The sequence below is a fragment of the Amia ocellicauda genome, chromosome 18 (assembly GCF_036373705.1).
Source record: "Amia ocellicauda isolate fAmiCal2 chromosome 18, fAmiCal2.hap1, whole genome shotgun sequence".
NCBI classification, from domain to species: Eukaryota; Metazoa; Chordata; class Actinopteri; order Amiiformes; family Amiidae; genus Amia; species Amia ocellicauda.
Window position 1 is genome coordinate 13,414,964 of NC_089867.1, and position 18,420 is coordinate 13,433,383.

An 18,420-nucleotide genomic window follows, 5' to 3' on the forward strand; every position below is an offset into this window, starting at 1 on the left:
TGCTGCGTTTTGTTTAGATTAAAAATGTAAATCCAGTATCTTTGTGAGTGCCATGGTTGAGTCACTCTACCATCTTATAGTAATAACATCAGCTCACTGCCCCAAAGCCCGTCTGTGATGTTCGCTATCATATCAGGTCAACCAATGCTTTAAATCCAGAGGAGGCAGAATGTACGGAGACTGCTCCTGACTTTCAGAAAGGTGGTTTCAGTTTTCCACTTACTTAATGGATTTGTTTTCTTTTCAATTGTGGAATTTTGAAGGCTGATTAATTTATTTGGATAGCGCCCACCCCTTTCCCACCCCCTCTGTCTCTCATCTACTCTCCGTCTCTGGTTTCCCTGCTCCTGGAGGAACGGAGAGCATGAAATTGCCCTTTTTCTTCAAATTCCAACAGACAGAAAACCCTAAAAGGCAAGGTCCGCCCCATGGCCTGTCCCTGCTGGACCCTTCCACTAGTGATGGTTGCCCTGTGCTTCTTGTGTTTGGAGTATCTGCTGTAAAGACCTGATTTTATTTCTCACTTCAAAGACATGAACATTGCTTTATTCCCTTTCTTTCATCTCCATGTATATATGGTTGAGCTCTACAATGGGAAAGAGTTAAAAGCCATTGTATTCCCATGAGTGGGAGGAACAGAGTGTTTCTGTTTTGGGACTAACAGTGTTAACAGTAGTAACATAAGAAGTTCAAGGATATATTGCCAGCCATAGCTTATACCTAATGAGGATATATAAAGGAATACCTTGTCCAGAATTCCCACATTGATTCTTAGGTGGGTGAAGAAATCGCTCTATTTGGGCAACACATTTAGCTTAATTACCCTCTTTTGCTGCATTCAATTTGAACTGTATTCACCAAGCAATTACCACTTTGCAAACTTTCCAACGAGAAAAGCCCAAATGTCTGGTTATCACTCATTTCTGTAGCAAGAACAGAACTTGAGAAGCAGAACACTACAACCAGTCACAGAAATAAGCTAGAAGGACGTCAAAATTATATTCATAAAGCGAAGGAGCTTATATTCACCCTGTCATCTTTGCAGTTTGTCAAATACAGTGAGCACAGAGTGCTGGTCATTAATTTCCTTTTGGGAGAATGTGGTGCGAGTAGCTACATTTTTACAAGATCATAACAAGCACACTGTTAAAATGTGTTGAGCCTCATTACATAATATAAATTTACCGTTGAATGTTACGGGTGATTGTGTTTCAGCTGGGCTCAAGGTGTATGGGAAACTGAGTCATTGGGCATTAACAAAAAGCACATTCTGCTCCGATTTGGACAGGAGGACTACACTTTCCTTGTGGTATATGTTGTACTGGGTTTAGGGTTCAGGGTTGCTGTAGAGTGAAACAGAAGGGGATGTTTGTTGATGTTGTTGTTGATTTTAGGTAGTACTAGGAGATAAGCAATATAATATATGACAAAAGCTAAGAACTGCAGTTTCCAGAAAATATTAATAATCCTCAGCAACAAAATTGATATATTATTTATTGCTTTTTATTTTGTAGTTCTTGCTTTTGTGTTCTGGCAGCTACACAATTGCTTGTTGAGACCTCTGTGTTTGTGCTTTCCATTGCCCTAACAGCCTATGTTTTTTCTGTGGTTGTGTTTGCAGACTTGGTTTGAGAAAAACTGCTTGTCTGAGGACTGTGCTGCAGATCTCAGGTTGCTTGGCAAGCTGCTGCTCTCTGGGTAAGTCACAGTGTTTTGTTGGTGTGTTTGTGTATTGAATTAAAGTCTGTGACAGGAAAGGGTTGAAGCTACTGTAAGGAGTGACAAGCATCCTGTTCTCCAGACGCCAACTTCCCTGGTTTGAACTGTGTGAAAACATTTCTGTTTCCTGTGGTTATCTAGAAAAGGGGACTGGGTTATTACTGTCCATTGCTGTAGGTGTCTCCTTCTCCCCCTCTCATAGGTCTGGGGAATTTGATTTGAATTGACTCCACTGGTATTTTATCTCATTAGAAGGAAAACTTTCAAGATGCACAGCAGCTCATCGTATAGTTTCTCACCATAGGGAGGGCCACTGCACTGGCCAGTACTGTTCCACACTGTATGTATAGCACATGATTTATTAACGTTTCATCTCTTCTGATGCAGTGCCAATAATTAAAGAGGTATTTTGGCAACCGCATACAATTGGGCCTAACCCAAGCTGGAAGAACACTAGAGGTAAAATTAACAACCAGAGCTTACATTGGTCTTACTATTGTGGCTGTCATTCAACAAACAGCCAAAACCAATGCTGTTAAAATCTTAAAAAAAAAAATGGAAAATCAATCTATTTGTATCACAACTTGAAACATTTTTTTTGACACTAAAAATAAACAAATTTTCATCCCCTTGTCAGATTAAAGTAAGGATAATAGTACTGTGAAAAATGCTACAGCATTCAATGTCTTGCACAGATTGTTTCTCTTGAATGTGCGTTGATGACTCGAGAGGCTCCCTTGCCCTTCCATTCTCCACGGGCCCCGCTGTGGGCTGTGATTAATACCACGACAAAGAAGCTCACGCTGTACTACGACGAGGATTTCTCTATACACAGTACAGTAGTTATAGTCCTGTCCGCGGGCCAGCGCTGTGTTCCATTGTCTAGACCGCTGACGTTTTTTCAAAGTAAACAAATGCCGTAACCATTGGAAAGCTCTGATACAGAAAGCAGTCCCAAAGCAGAGGGCGGATTAACAGCGCATCAAGATGTGTTTGACACTTGCTCTCTTTGGATGTTCCATCTGCTCCACACAAGGGGAAGATCTGGGAAGAAGGTCAGCGTATGACTGCATCACACGCGTGTAGGGAGTGGTGGGGGATGAGGTCCCTTCCTGTAGATATGGATGGATAGCATGGGACAAATCAAACTTACTGTGCATTTTCACACATATGGATGCTCTCAGCTGACACTGGGATATAAACCTAGTGCAGAGTAGCAGCACAAAGTTAAATTAAATTAATGTTGTGTTTTAAACAAATGGAATCTTTTGTGAGATTAATAATCAAGTGTCAGTTTTACCTGCACTGTTCTTTTGCTAAAACCAAAGACTATTTTGTACAAGAAGCTCCCAGGTGGGTCAACAGTGTGGCTTTATATCTACTCAGTGAGACACAAGACAAGTTGCTGGTCAGGGTTCTGCTGGCCCAAGTAACACTTGACACAGCATTGTCAGATAGCCCTGGTTCTTTGTTCAGTTTACTAGTTATTTAAGTCAACACTTGCCCATTATTTCTAGGGTTAAACCAGTAAAGCTTCACTTTATGGATGCAGGGCTTGGTTGTGACTGTGAACCTCTCTTGGCCACACAGCTGACATCCAATTGCAGCCAATAATAAAGCTAGCTGACTCACATATAATACTGGCTCGGCACGTACTGGTCATCTGGGATAAATCCAATTAATTGTGCTGAGAATCCATTTGGCTGAGTAGGGCCTGTAGTTTTAAAGTAGTCTAACAACCATTCCCTGCTTAAGAGTGAAGAAAGCCTCCAGGAAGAACTCCATTTATATGTGTTTATTTTAATGTCCATTTGGCAGGAAAATCCTAAATATTTTGACCCTTATATATTACTTCCATTGAGATCCTAGTTGTCATTTTTTTTACTGAACTTTCCTTAATTTGTTTCCCAGATGGAAAGTTATAACGAGGAAGCTTTGAGTAGGCTTCACAAAGACCAGTCTCTATACTGTGTCATTAAGTAAGAGAGAGCAGTGAGGTATTATGGGTAAATGACACTGGCTGAGCTACTCTGTGTGGTGCTGGTGCAGATTTTCCAGCAGCTTCAGCGGTATTTTGGCTTTTATGTTCAAAGCTAGAACTCTCGTAAACCCACTTAAGTCTAAATAAACACTGTTAGTGTGCGTGTGCAAAATAATTTGGGGCCTTACATTTTATTTATTTTGAACTTTTTTTTTATTTCAGTGGAAGTGCTGCATTCTTTCTGAAATGGGTATTTTGCACCACTTGTTGGATACAATGGGGATTTGATCTACAGGAATGTTGGCTTAGTAAGAGTAAGAGTAAGAGTTTTACTATTTCAAATCAGATTCAAAACATTAAAAATATAAAAACGTACAAAAAGTTTCTTCTGAATTTTTTCCCATTCAATTAATACATATTATTTTTGGTTGATGGGGAAAATTCTACATCTTGCAAAGCGCAAGGAAAAGCAACATCTCAAGTGTCCTGCTATCTCTGTGATGGAGAGAGTTTGCCTTACCAGGAGTGAGATTCCGTATATCAAGCAGTAACCTTATGAAAAAGGTCCCATGTGTGGCGTTTCCCCCTCAATATAAACCAGATTTTGAGACACTGCCCAGAAGCAAACGGAGAACCATAATGCTTTAACAAATAACATTTCCTCAAGGCTAGAGCGCTCCAACTTGTCTTGATCAATGTACTGTGTCTCTGGGTATCAGAGAGCAATACCAGATTAGACTTCAGGTGCTTTGCATGTTTTTCTTTAAGATTTACATTCACCCTGTTAGCATAATTTTGTGCCTCAGAGACTAGGGAGACCAGGGGGTCAGTGGTGGGGGGATGACTTCAGATAACGAAGAACGTATGGACAAACTCCCAACCACCTTTCAGTGGGAAAGAAATAGATGTGAGGTGGAAATTAAGAAAAATTAAGATGAACTCCAGTTGAGCTACTGGTCTATATGACTCACAGGCCACAAGGAGGTAGACACTTTGCTGCTGCTGAATGTATTCTGCACTAGAAAGCTGGGAAACAATATTGAGATAGATGAGTATCATTCATTCATTCAACATAAATATGGTATTTATTTTTTAAATCGGTAAACACCATTTACAGTCTGTGGTTTTACTATCCCCCGGTGTTGTTATTTGGGTTGATTTATGCCAGTTATGGCAGGGTCCTTAAATTATTAAAGATATCTAAAATACTCCTTTTGCATTATTGATTTTTCAGTGTATTTAAGCATCCAGGACACGGCTGTGTTTGTTTACCACCACGTTGTGACTCAAATTTCATAGCCATTTCCTGTCACTGGACCAGAGAACTCAGAGCCAGCATTCACATTCACACACAGCTAATAGCATGCTACACTAATTAACCTTTAATTTGGAAAGAGTTCTTACAACACCATTTCGTTTTTCTACAGAACCACCATTAAACAGGGTTGCTCAACATTTAAGTTTACTGGTACTTGCGAGAGGAAATTAGACAAACTGTCTAGTTTTCTTTTTTAGAAATAAAATATACATATGAAAGTCATAATTCATTCATATACCATTGGCAGAATGATATTTAAGGAAAAAAAAAAACTCTCCCGAGCTTGTAGCCGTTTAAGTTCCATGAAGGAGACAAAAAGAAAACAAAACACCATATCCGATGTATTCAGACCGCTGGCGTGTTCTAAAAACTGTTTCGATTGGCAAAGCCCTTCAGCCCTTCAGAGTCGGCCCATACCGAGCACGTTTACTGATTGAAAAGAAATACATTTCTCAAAACTTTTTTCCTGGCTTTGACTAGGAAGTTTTTTTAAGTGCTTTATTGATCTGTGTTAACCTTGGCTCTGTGCAAGTGAAATAAGCAAATTGGAAATCCCAGCTCTTTTTCCCACATGTAGGTAAGGTAAATCCGCAAAAGAAATGTAACCTGACAATGACTTACAATATTTGAGTATTGGAAATGGCTTTGTCTGTTATAAGAATTCACTTTCAAAACATTGCTTAGTGCTAAACAGTCTCTGGGGATAATTTATTTTCTACTATGCAAATTAAATGAACTCCATCACCTTAGGACAGCTTTTCTTACAGCACCCATTTGAAAGCAATGCAAGCTGGGAAGGATGACACATTAGGGCGGATTGAGTCCCATGTGTTTGCTGCACTCCCTCTCTGTCCGCTGGATGGTCCAGTTTACTACCCATCTGTCTTGGTAATCACATGCAAGTTGGTTAAGACAGTAGGTTCCTTTTGACTCTGGGGGAAAGAGACTTTGAAAACTTTCTCTGTTCCTAACCTGTACATTGTTTTCCCTGTTGTTGCCCCTTCTCCCTCTCTCTCTGTCTCTGTCTCTGTCTCTGTCTCTAAGTGTGCACAGCCGACCTCACCTAGCCCTGGGAGGGGTGAAGAATATCTCGTTGAACTTGTCTATCTCCAACGCCGGGGATGACGCTTACGACACTAACATCTACTTCAACTTCTCCAAAGAGCTCTACTTCATCAAGATGTGGCAGAAGGTAGGCTGACTGGACTGGGCTTGACCGATTTACCTTTCCTGTTAAAATCACCATAATAATGAATATAGTATCTATCTCCATTAGTCCTGTGTTTTAAGTGTTTTACTTGCCATTTATAAACAAATATGCAATATAATTCTACAGTTTCTACATATCACTAGTTTATTATTTGGTTATAAAAGTTGTTTTAGGGGCTGTTGAGGTGAGAGGTTAATCATGTGACTGCCAGATTATGTTAATAAAAGTGTCTTGTAATGTCGTGTCAAACTAATATTGCCTGCTGCAGCTCTCCCCGCCTCATTGACTAGCCTTTTGTTTGCCATTAACTTGAATGCCCTCCCATCCTTATTGTACACCAGAACTTCAGGTGCACAAATTATGGAGCACTGAAATCAATCCCAATCCTTACACTTTTTGTCGCTTTGTGTTGCTAGAAAAACAGTGAGCTGACACTTTCTCCTGCTATTAAACACAAGGAGTTGAAAGCAGTTAATGTCATCTAATACTTAACGGTCTACCGAGAGGGGCTCCTGGGGAATGTTTTATAGCTGGCCTCTGCATTGAAACCAAAGGTCAACGTCTCAAAATCTGGCTTTTGTTGAGACTTCAGCCTGCGTTCAAAGGCAGCAGTCTAATAGTTTAATAGGACTAGGTAATGGCGAAGCAGTGGAAAGTGACAAATGGTGAAAGTGGACCCATATGCACTGTTGATGCCTCAGCCAGAGTATGTGTTTAAACCTAACAGTTGGCATTGTTTGTTCTTTTTCATGATTCGATGTTTAAGTTTTACTGATTCAACATCCCATCACTCAAACACACACAGCCCTGACTGCCTGCTGCCGTTGACCACACTGGCATAGAGATAGTGGCGTGAGTGGGTATTGGGTGGGTGCGTGTGCTGGCCACTGATCAATACTGTGTTTTGTCTGTCCGTGTTTACTTAATATAACTCTGAAATGATATCCTACAATTTGTTACACATGTAAGTGAAAAGCATTTAAATATACACACTACATAACATATTACTTTACTTTTATCTCCATAATCAAACAAATGTTGCATATTTGCGACCACAGTGGGGTTAGGAGACTAACCTGCAGGCAGGTGATGGCGAGTGGGTGGGGAGGTGAGGGGAGGCTGGTCCCAGAGAGAACAGTGTTAGGTTTGGCCCTGAGACGGCAAGAGGTTTCCTGTACTTAGCTGAGTAAGAGTAAGTTGTCACCTTTCATTTCCTGCAGAGGCCTGCCAATGAATGGCTGAATTTGGTTGTTTCCAGAACAATGGGCAGGGCTACTCTGCAAGCTGGTGTTGGTCAGGGCTATCCAGATGTGTGTGTGTGTGTGTGTGTGTGAGAGAGAGAGAGAGAGAGAGAGAGAGAGAGAGAGAGAGCGCTCTCCCATTCTCCTCCTCTCACATCTGCTTTCTGTTACCTCAGGCAGCTTTGCTATAGCCTCTAATAGTCGCTCACTCCTCCACTGTGCTCTGTATTTTTCTTTTGAAAATAAAAAGCAAAAAAGACCGAAGGGAACTGTCCTGTAATTTTCAGATCGTGTGGTCACTCGCAGAAGACATACATTTGTTAATTCTTAATTTAAGCAGGATATGATGCTTTATTTTAATTATTATTGCTTTCATCTAAAGCAAGCGCTGAACCACATCATTTGAAATCAATTTTTTTGAGGAGAATGTTTTTGTGTTCCAGTGCTAGGAGTTGCCGATTTGATCGAAGCATTGCCAATGGCAAACCACAGGCACGAGCTCTGTGTGCATTGCTTGACATAACACGTAGTGTTGTCGGGCATACGAGAATAGAATGTATGATCATGCAGGCCATGTGATGTGCGAAAAATACATACATATTTTCTAACCCTAATACTCTGATCAATTTGCGTTTTTTATAAGAATGTTTTTTTTATATATTTTAGCTTGCTGAACAGTAGTAGTAGTAGTATGTAACTTTTGTACTTAAAAGAGTATTAACATTGCAAGACATGTAATTAGAACAGTTTAACTTGTTATTATTATGGATAGTACTATGGAGCCCTGATCCCTTTTCTGACTAATGTTGTTTTCAAGTAAGTTTTTAATTGGATGAGGAGACTAAAGTTGTAGTTTACATTTGCCCTACAAAAGCCTGAGGGAAATTACATACATATTAATTCCAGAAAATAAAATACTGGTACTTAACTATACACATGTTGCTGAAATGTATTCTGCATTTCTGAATAGTTCAAAATGTATTCAAAGTGATTGGGTAGGAGATGCTGAAAGGCACAGCCTGGAATTCCTGCGCTTCCTGTACAGGGCTGGAGTTAATGATGTCATCTTCTATTTGTGGCAAAGAGAAAGGGAGGCCAGTAGAGCACGTTCTGTGGGAATAAACCCTCAAAGCTGCTTTCTAACTAAAGCCAGACTCACAGACCTGGTGGTAGGCTATCTATGGAGGGTGGGTGGGTAGCGAAACACACTGTTAACGTTTAGGAAATGACCATGAATGGCACACATGACTTTTACGGGTTTTTGTGTTTGTGTTTAATTCAATAGAGGGAAACCGCAACATGTTTTGAACTGTTTGCAGACAAAGCCTTTTCACAGGTGTCTTGCTGCTTAAGGGGCAAGGATGCATGGAATGGGTAACTGGGAATACAGCGTTTCCACTCCTTCTAAATTCTCATTTTTGTTTAGAGAATTTAATTCACGTTTTCTCCCCAATTGCTCCTCTCGAGTCATATTGTATGAATGTTTCTTGCTGTCAAACACACCACTGAAATAAAATGTAGTGTCATGCAGTGTAATTGGAGCCATTTCGATATTTATTTTAATACAGCTATGGGAAAATGTAAAGTTACTGCACACCTACTGTCAAAGAGATTGTATTGTAAAATGTTGAATCTCCATCAGCATTTGGAATCTAATATGTTTAATGCGGTCTATCATGTTCTACATTCAAATCATTGACACGATTATAACTCAGCCCTTTTATTTTCAAATGGTTGCTCTACTAGTTGTCCTACTTAACACGGCCACCATACACTCAGCTGTGAGGTCGATATGTCAACCTGATATGATGGAACAAATGACTATCTATTTCCAAAATCTACTAAATTTGCATTGCTGGGGGAAAAAAGGAATCAGAAAAAATACTAAAACGGGATTAATGCTCAGTAACTCTAATCAAATCACAGAGTGTTAACAGGGCAAACTTAATCAGTGTCACTGGGGATCAGATCATTTTTGTTTACAGTAACCAGCTACATGTCATATGCTTGACCCCCCCACACACACACACGCACACACGCACACACACGCACATGCACTCACTCACACAGACACTGGCAGAAACTCACAGTTTCAGTCGTTGTTTGTTATTTTCTAATGCACATTAGGTCACAAGGGGGTCATTTGCAGGCTTTAAGGAAATACAAAAATAAAATCTGTTTCTCAGCCAGGTGGATAGCGTCCTAAATAGGAAGCTGCCAAGTGCAGTGGGACCAATAGGATGTTGTTACAAAAATAGTAATATACAGAACATTACATCTTTTAAAATGATTCCCCCCCAAGAGGGATAAGTGATTTACTTTAGGTACTTTATATTGCCATGAAGCAAAACATGTTAGAATAACAAAGAGTTTTGAGTGTGTTGATTATAATCGTCATTTATCATGAGAAGCTCTCAGCTGTGGTTATTCACCGTTCATACATCTGTTTCAGGTTGTTCATCGTCCTGTTTAAAGAGGTTTGTTTTCTCTGCTGTCTTTTGTTGGGACCAGTTCTTTTCAAGATGAGTGTGAAAATAAGGACAGAAAGGCATAGTAGAATATAAACAGGAAAGAACAGATAAAGACTTAAGAAGGGAGACAGGCTTCCTCAGAAGATTGATCTCTTCCTGTCCCTATACTGCGCTCGTCTCTGTGTAGTCAGTACGTTGAAAGAAAACCATTGCAGAACTTAGATTGTTTTAATGTATGCATCTAAGTTTGTTTGTAGCTTTGCACTTCAGTCTGCAAATAGCAGAGAAGTCATTTGACTTGTAGTACTGTTGCATTCAGAGGCTAAGATATCTATTTTCATGTCCACACCTCTCATTGGAAAATGAAGTAGGGGGCAATAACATGAATTGCTCAGACGCTATAGGAAGTATAATAAAAACCACTGTAGTAAAAGTATACTAATAATGGGACCTACGGCCATACCAGCTAGAATTTTATTCCACATATTGAAGGGAAATCAGCCCAGTAGGAATGTGTTCATAAACAGTATATATTTAAAAGTTGAGCAATGAGTAAAAGTGTGTGTATTTAACATAATCTTGAGTATTTCCGGATGTTTATCTGCCTTGTGTTTTTTACAGAGGATTTTTGCGTGTATAGAAAGAAAGGTCAGGCTGACTGAGAACATAAAAACAGCTTGTTTTCACTACATTGTGCCTTTTCTCAGACCAACTATCAACAAAACAGGCCTTTTAGGACAGGCACTTGCAAACTGGTCAGGGAATTCACTCGTCTCTCACAGCTGTTCATGACGTGAAGCCTGGCTTTTCACTCGTCGACGGCCAAAGGTTTATGGTTAGAAAAACTGCTAACAGATTAGCTAGGATCTGCTGCTAATTAAGAGCACTGGGATTCTGCTGCATTTTACTGGCTAGACGTGATTTACCATATAAAAATCTGCTCATTTAAATTGTAATGGCATCTCAGCCCCTGGCGATTCTAAAAGATTGTGATTCAATTATAAATGTTACCAATCCCATCCAAGATTTCTGTATTCTCACAGTCTCCATTAATTATGAAGGTAGTGAATACTGTAGGTCTATATGTGTTGCTTCTCCTGTAGCAATGGATGCCAGAATAACATGAAAAACATGAGAAACTTTTACCAGAGGATTTGGAAAAAATTACCTTATACATTTTTATAGTAGAGCATAAAATACATATGCTTTTATACACAATAAATGTAGATTTTGGTATTGGTTTAGGGTTAGGTGTCATGTTTCACATGGACCAGACACTGATGTCCTCTATATATTATTTTTATTATATATTTGTTGTAATGTGAGATTATAAGAATCTCTGTTATGCCAGCTACTTCCCATCCCCAGGTGTGTCCTCACACTGCAGTAAATACTTCCAGCAGTCGATGTAAATCACACTTTATGCACTTGCTGCTGAAAGGCAGGATGAGGAGATTATTAATCACTCTCAATGAGGCTGGGAAGACAGGCGTCGGGGGAGACAAGGACTGGATTAACCCCCGGTCTGAGCACAGAAGGTTCAGCAACTCTCATCTCTGCGTTTTACACATCAGTGCTCACTCCAGCATCCTCCAGATTTCCACACAGGTGTTATTTCTTTTTTTGCTTCGGTTGTAGAATCAAGACCAGGTTCAGCTCCAGAGTTGCGTTTGCAGATCCATGGAAAGCTAGTGTGGTGTGACACATGCAAGACAACATTGTCACACAGGCTTTGTGTTTATTGTGTATTTGCATCTCTGTATTTGTCAGCATCCGACCTCTAAGTCTTTAAGTCTTTTCCCTATTCTTCCAGACACTTGGTGCTGGCTTTTGACTGGTATGGCTGGTATGAAAACCAGTGCACACTGACATATTCCATACAGAGGTGTTCTGGTAGGGTTAGCCTGTATCTATTCCATATATTGGACAAGGGAAAATATATGCATTAAATAGAAGAGACTCAGTGATTTTTGGCCAGCTATGCTATGCTGGAGAATTTGTTTGAGATAACAACTATCTTGGGGAATGAATCTACCCAAATAAACCAGGCCTCTAACCTTAAGCAATCTGCTGCTGGGAGAGAGAGCAACTGAGAACAAATGGGCCTGTGTTCAGGATACCCCTGGATAGACGATAATTCTGTAATGATCTGTTTTTTGTCAATAGCTGGCAGATGGGTAAACAGGCGGGCTTCCTCCACTGCCCCCAGAGCTGGGGACTGTAAATATTTGCGTAGTAGTGCTGTTGAACAGTGGAGGAAATTCCTTAATGCACACTTTGATAACACTTTTCTGAATGAGTTTTTTTCTGCCAGAATGATATTGGTGTCCATTGGACGGCAGTCAGTGTTTGTTTAACTCAAACGAATAGGTCCCCATAGAGAAATTCCTTGTTTACTCTACTTAAGGAGATTTATTTGTTTATTTATTTTGCAGCAGTAATCCATTAAGTAATTAAGAGTATGATTCAGCTTAATGCTGCTGCAGATCCATTACACATTAGTCCCAGTGGTGCTTTATCTCAGTTCTTTATATGTGCCCTATACTGATTGAGTATATAGTTCAGCCATATACTCAGAGGAGAATAGCGGCAAATATGTACTTAATGGCATTGTAATTTGAATCTAAACACCTTTCACCTTTTAATTGATATTGCCATCCTTGACCTCAATCGACAGAAATGTTAACTCTGTACAGTTTAAAACGTAATCCATTTAGCAACCTCTGAATGTGGTCTGAGGAAACAGAGGCAAGGATTAGGTGGTGTAGACCGTTGTAGCCTCCTTTTCTTTGCCAGACGTCACTTTGCCGGCACCAAGTTCAGACATCCAGCATCTATCTGGGGCAATTTAAGGAGTTACCAAATTAAAACCAGTTTTTAACTCTCACAATGGACTGGCACATGAATAGTTAACCTATGTTACTAATAAAACAGAGCCTTGAGTGTGCATCGGGCTGTTGAACTCTAATGGCAGCCCAGGGAACAAAGCTGCTTTCTGCCAGCAGTTGTCTGTAATTGTCCACAAGCAAATCAACAAAGATCATCTTTTCGAAGCGCTGTGGTTACAATGGCTGGATTGTGGTGTGGAAAAACATGGCTGGGGTGCACGGGCTCCCGCTATTTATTCAACAGTTATGGTAAGGTTATGTAAAGATAGGTTGCACTAACCAAAATATACCACGCTTCATAAGAATAGGTAATGTTTTCCCTCATTGATTTATAATAGGTCGGTCAAATCTGGTGAACAAGAAAAAACGTTGTTTGGTCTTTAAACTTCAAAAGGGCAAAATATTGAAAGTTCTTTGGAGGTTTGCCCATAATCTTTCATGCCGTAGTTTTAATATGTGGACATATCATTGTACATTTATACAAACTTAAGCAATTTTGGAGAATAAGCTAATATAATGTGTCTTAAATAGTTGTGTGGTGCATTGCATCCAGGTGTTTAATATTCTGCACATTAAAATCAATTTGCAGGAATATGTGACACTGCCAATAGACTTTCCAATTACACCTAATACGTGGATAAAGATATTGTACAGTAACTGAGTTCTGGTACAGAATAATGGAGCAGTTCTGTCTAATAGTCTTGCAGTGTGCTCTGATAACTCACAACCATGATCTCATGTTGTAAGAATGTCTGAGAATATTACCAAAAAAACTAATCTCATAAAAATATTTAAAAATATATAATATATAAAAAGACATTCCATTAAACTTAGCGAAACTCTCCTTGGATACATTGTTGATACATTTGAACAAAACGAAGCATTGCATTGGAACTGGGTCCTAGTTTATAATAGCTTCATGATTGTTTATACCCAGATTCGCTCAAGAATAACTGGATGTTTGCTGAGCCAGGTTGAGCAATGGCAATTTTCACTCTGTGCTTAATTATTTTAACTTGAACTTCAACAGGCAGTCTTGGATATTTGAAGAAGTCCCAAGCTTAAACACTAGTAATTGAACTCCCAGAGAAGTTTAGGGGGGTTCAGACTTATAAACAATGGGTGTTTAGCCTTCCTGCAGGGACACTTGGCCTTTTAAAACCTATTAAACATTTTCAGTTAATTATTGTGTGCTTCCCATTGATTTTTCTGCATTAATAGCCAAAGCAGGTCAAGGCCCAGGTGTTTACATAGCCCAGCTGGTGAAATAACCTTTATGTTTGGACAGGCTTCCCAAAGCGCCAGTCTGGCAGTTTCTGTTTCCCTGTTGCTGACTGTAAAAGTGTCTCGCCAAAAGATAAGTGTACCTGCCCAACCCAAAACACCCCCACCCTGCTACCTAGAAATGCATTGTCTTTCTCATCCCCCCTGTGGTCCATAACCTCCATCGTTTCTGTGTCTGTTTCACATTTTCTCTATTTTCCTTTTTTATTTTTAATGATTTTTGCTTTTGCTGATTTTTCTTTCAGGAAGACAAGGGCATTTCCTGCGAATTGTTGGAGCTGGACTTCCTGAAATGCAGCGTGGGATTTCCGTTTATGAGGGCGCAGACCAAGGTAGGACCTTCTCAGACTGATATAAATTATATCTCTGTCTCTAACATACACACAAGTAGATACACTCCCACCTGCAGGCCACACAGAAGCAAGCAAACACATATAAAACGCATCATTCTGGCGATTGTTGTGTTTCTGATGTGGTTCAAGAGATTTCGTTGAGTTTTGCCCTGCAGTTGCCAAACGTTATGAGGGTTCCTAGCTCGCTCCATCATGTGTGAGACACAGCTGCATATACAGCATTGGTCTTTCTGAGGGCTCTTGGAGCCGGGCACAATTTAATGTTCAACTAATAAATAAGCGCTGCTTTCTAATTGTACAATTGTTTTGTGTTTGTTTTGACTGTGTCCTATACAGCAGTAGGATGTTGCTAGGGAAATGAAAACTTGTGCCATCGCATCGCAGTCTCTACTGTTGTTTCACCAAGATCAGCAAGATAAACTGAGCCAACTTTGTGTGGCATGTGGTTAGCTTACAAATGAAAGTGAAGGCAACATTCTTGGTACAAATGAACACTGTTAAGAGTTCGTCTGCAGCAATAAAGCAAAGTTTGAATTGGTTCATTTGATTCATTTCCTCCCCTCATGTCTCTGTACCCCGTGCCAAAGTTAATTATTAAGAAACATAGTATTTTAAAGTCACACATGCTTGTGTGGTCTGTCCAAGTGATGAATGCTAGTGTACTTTCCCTCAGATACTGGGGTTAGGTTCTGGCCTCTTCTGGTGTTGCTATGTACATTTGTTTGTTTATATGTTTATTTATTTATTTATTTATTTATTTACAGAAACGCATGAACAAAAGTCTGAGGTTACATGCATTTTGTTTTACTTGCAGTACCACTTAGCCGTGATCTTTGATACCAGCCACCTTTCTGGGGCCGAGGAGAACTTGGCGTTCCTGGTCACTGCACAAAGGTAAAGTTCTTCTAATTTAATTGAAATATTAAAAGACATATTTCAAGATGTCTCTAAATACAGCAGAGAGCCCACATTCTTGAAATCAGCCATCCAAATTTTTGATCTGAAATTCAGATGTTTTCTATTAATTTTCTGTATTGTATTAACTTGTTTAAACAATGCCACAGGGAAAATATTGTGTCTCCACATTTCTCGTTTTCAAGCCACAGATCCTATTCAGAGATTAATGTGATTACCTGTTTAAACTAAAACTTAACAATGAGATATTACTATTTTATTAATTAATAGGGCAATCGTCAGATTTCAAAAGGAAGTATATTTAATGTTTCATGGTCTGCTCTCTGCACACATTGATCCTAAGACAAAAAGATGTCTCAGGGAACATTTGGAAGTCCGTAGTATCTTCTACTTCAAGGAAGAACCGATAACTTTGACTTGCAGTTTTTTAACCTCATAGCGTACCAACACTGAGGAAAGAGAACAACAACTATGCAATGTGTATTTCATTCTGTAATTCTATTGAAACCAATGGAAGTCAATAAGACAGAGTGTAGAACCTTGATTTCAGCCACCCTGTGTGAAAGTCTAAAAAAGTAAAGTTTTTTATTTCTTTATTTTTTATTTTGTCAGTATATGCAACCATTTGCTGATTTATCGTGGAAAGACCCAAAGGTCTGAAGAGAGCAATAACCTAGGACTTCTGTGCTTTACTTAAACTGTGAGGGCTTTTCATGTTACATATCCCATCTGGATAAATTAAACTGAAATATTTTCTTTATAAATATTTTTAGGAGACGCACTTGGAAGGGATTTTTTATTATTGTTGCAAAAATTATGTGCCTGTTCCTCCTGGCAGGAACATTTAAGAAGCCTAAAAAAGGCATAGTCTGACACATAAGACAAACGAGTTACTAAAGACAAATACTTGTTTGCCAGTACACATTAGGCAATACTCATTTATAATCATGGGGCAAACGGTATATTCCCTGTGCAGAAACTCAAAAAAATACATGCATCTGGCAACTTATTAAAAGGAAAACAACAAAGGAACTTTAATTGAAAAACTGAATAAACAAAAACAACTGAGGTATATTAAACTAAAAACCCCTTAGATTTTGTTTTCATAACTGTCAGCTGCTCTGATTAGCCCCATATTATTTGAATCTTGTTTATTTATATGAGATTATGGTCATTTTCTTATTGCTTTATGTAAATTACCCGAAGTAATTTAAAGTACTTAATTCTGGCACAGTATAACACTGCCTTTATTAGAAACACAGTAAACAAAGTGCATTGTTCCAGGTTATCTGAATGTTTATGTAAATTGAATAATACAAAAAGATGACTGGATGTCACAACACAAACTATCCATGTAAGAGCAGCTTACATTTTCAATATTAATTTTGAATACATTTAATTTAAAATGGTAGAATTTAGAATGCAAAATTAAACAAAACCTTCAAAAACCTGGATGTTTGTTGTTTGCCTTTGCCAGCTAATAAAAAAATGGTCTCTTCCATTTTTTTCATCTGATTTTGACAGTGCTTATTCATGTATCACTTTCTTTTCCTCTGTTTCCTTGTAGTGCAAACCCAGAGCACGAGAGCAAGCTGTCAGACAACACTCTCCTCCTGTCTATTCCTCTCGTCCATGAAGTGGATACAGCAATCACAGGGTACGTGCAGCCGATTACGGGTGACTTCACTTATGTTAAATCACTTGTTGGAAACGAGACGTGGGATCAAGTCCAAACAGCACGAAAAGAAAACGAAGAAAAAGAATAAGAGAAACTCACTTCCAAAAATTGAAAGAATTTGAACTTTCATCAACATAAGTTTCAGACAAGAAAGAATTTGCTGATAAAATGCCGTTTCCGATGCTGTAAATACTGGACTGACGTCTTGTGCACTTCCCCCACCAAGAAAGTGGTCTTGCAGGTAGGCAGTGTAATCCTACTCAGAGGAGGGCTTAAAATTTCACTCGTGTTTCACATCCGCTTACCCTGTTTTATGAGGCGGTTAAAGAGGCTGCCACGTTCGTCTAAAGTTTATTTTGCCTTCCAGCATGTTGTGTAGAGAACTATAACACTAGGGCCTGCATTGCACTGCATAACTTACCTGCATTGCATTGTACAGTCTGACCCCTCACAAAATGTGGTTTACAACTGCAGTAAATGTACGTATATATTTGTTCCACTTCTCTCTATTCCCATGAACTAACACAAGACTGACTTTCTTTCACCTACAAAGTTTGCATCGTATTTGATTTAATTTTCTTACTGAATTACACGGCCGCTCTATGGACTCCAGGTCATTTCTAGTCAACGTTTGTGGTTCTGTAAACTGGGGAGCTGTCCAAAACTGGCTTCCTAAAGTTATCAGAAAGAGAACATTTCAGTGTTTGTAGTGCTCGTCTACACACAAAAAGGAAACCAAATACTATGTATGTATATTTTTTATCACAATGTTATCTCCAAGCCTGGAAGCATAAGGAATAAAATGCGAAAGGTTTCCTGTAGGGAGGACAACTGACCTAGACAGTTTGCTGAAGAACAATATTTCTATTTACTTTATTTACTTGAAAGACAGATTTGATGGGAATAAAAAACAGGAAAAAAACTCAATCTGCCAGCTCACTATCTGCCAGAGATAGTGTGTGTCTGGCTGTTTTGACGACATCCTGTTTCATTTGGTTTGTGCAAAGAGATTTTCTTTATATTTTTTGTTTTAGTTGGGACTCAATACCTTTTGTCTGCTTTGGTAATTTTAATATTTATACTCACTGATGCAATATTTAATTTATATATAATAGTGCATTTAAAATTGAATGATTTAATTAAAAAACTCAAACTCAGATTGCGGCACGTTCAAAAATGTATTAAAACAGTTAAAAATAATATGAAAATTGTGCCAGAAGAAAAAAGACCAATATATACCTTCCCATTGTTCAAGGACAAAGCTGATATCCAGCTGATAGGCTTAGTGGCTTTTCCTGTTGCTGACATTGCATGTTTTGAAAACCTATGTTTTGAAACCAGATTGCACTGCTCTGGATTTTT

The 18,420-nt window shown here is 39.0% G+C and overlaps 1 protein-coding gene across 1 annotated transcript in view; it reads left to right on the plus strand.

The window, feature by feature from the left end:
* Positions 1-18,420, plus strand: part of itga9 (integrin, alpha 9) — a 94,033-nt gene that overhangs the window by 57,430 nt on the left and 18,183 nt on the right. The window contains exons 17-21 of the mRNA XM_066690522.1: positions 1,622-1,698; positions 6,063-6,210; positions 14,358-14,444; positions 15,280-15,359; positions 16,948-17,037. Of these exons, the coding sequence (XP_066546619.1) occupies positions 1,622-1,698; positions 6,063-6,210; positions 14,358-14,444; positions 15,280-15,359; positions 16,948-17,037 (482 nt within the window). The remainder of the gene's footprint in view (positions 1-1,621; positions 1,699-6,062; positions 6,211-14,357; positions 14,445-15,279; positions 15,360-16,947; positions 17,038-18,420) is intronic.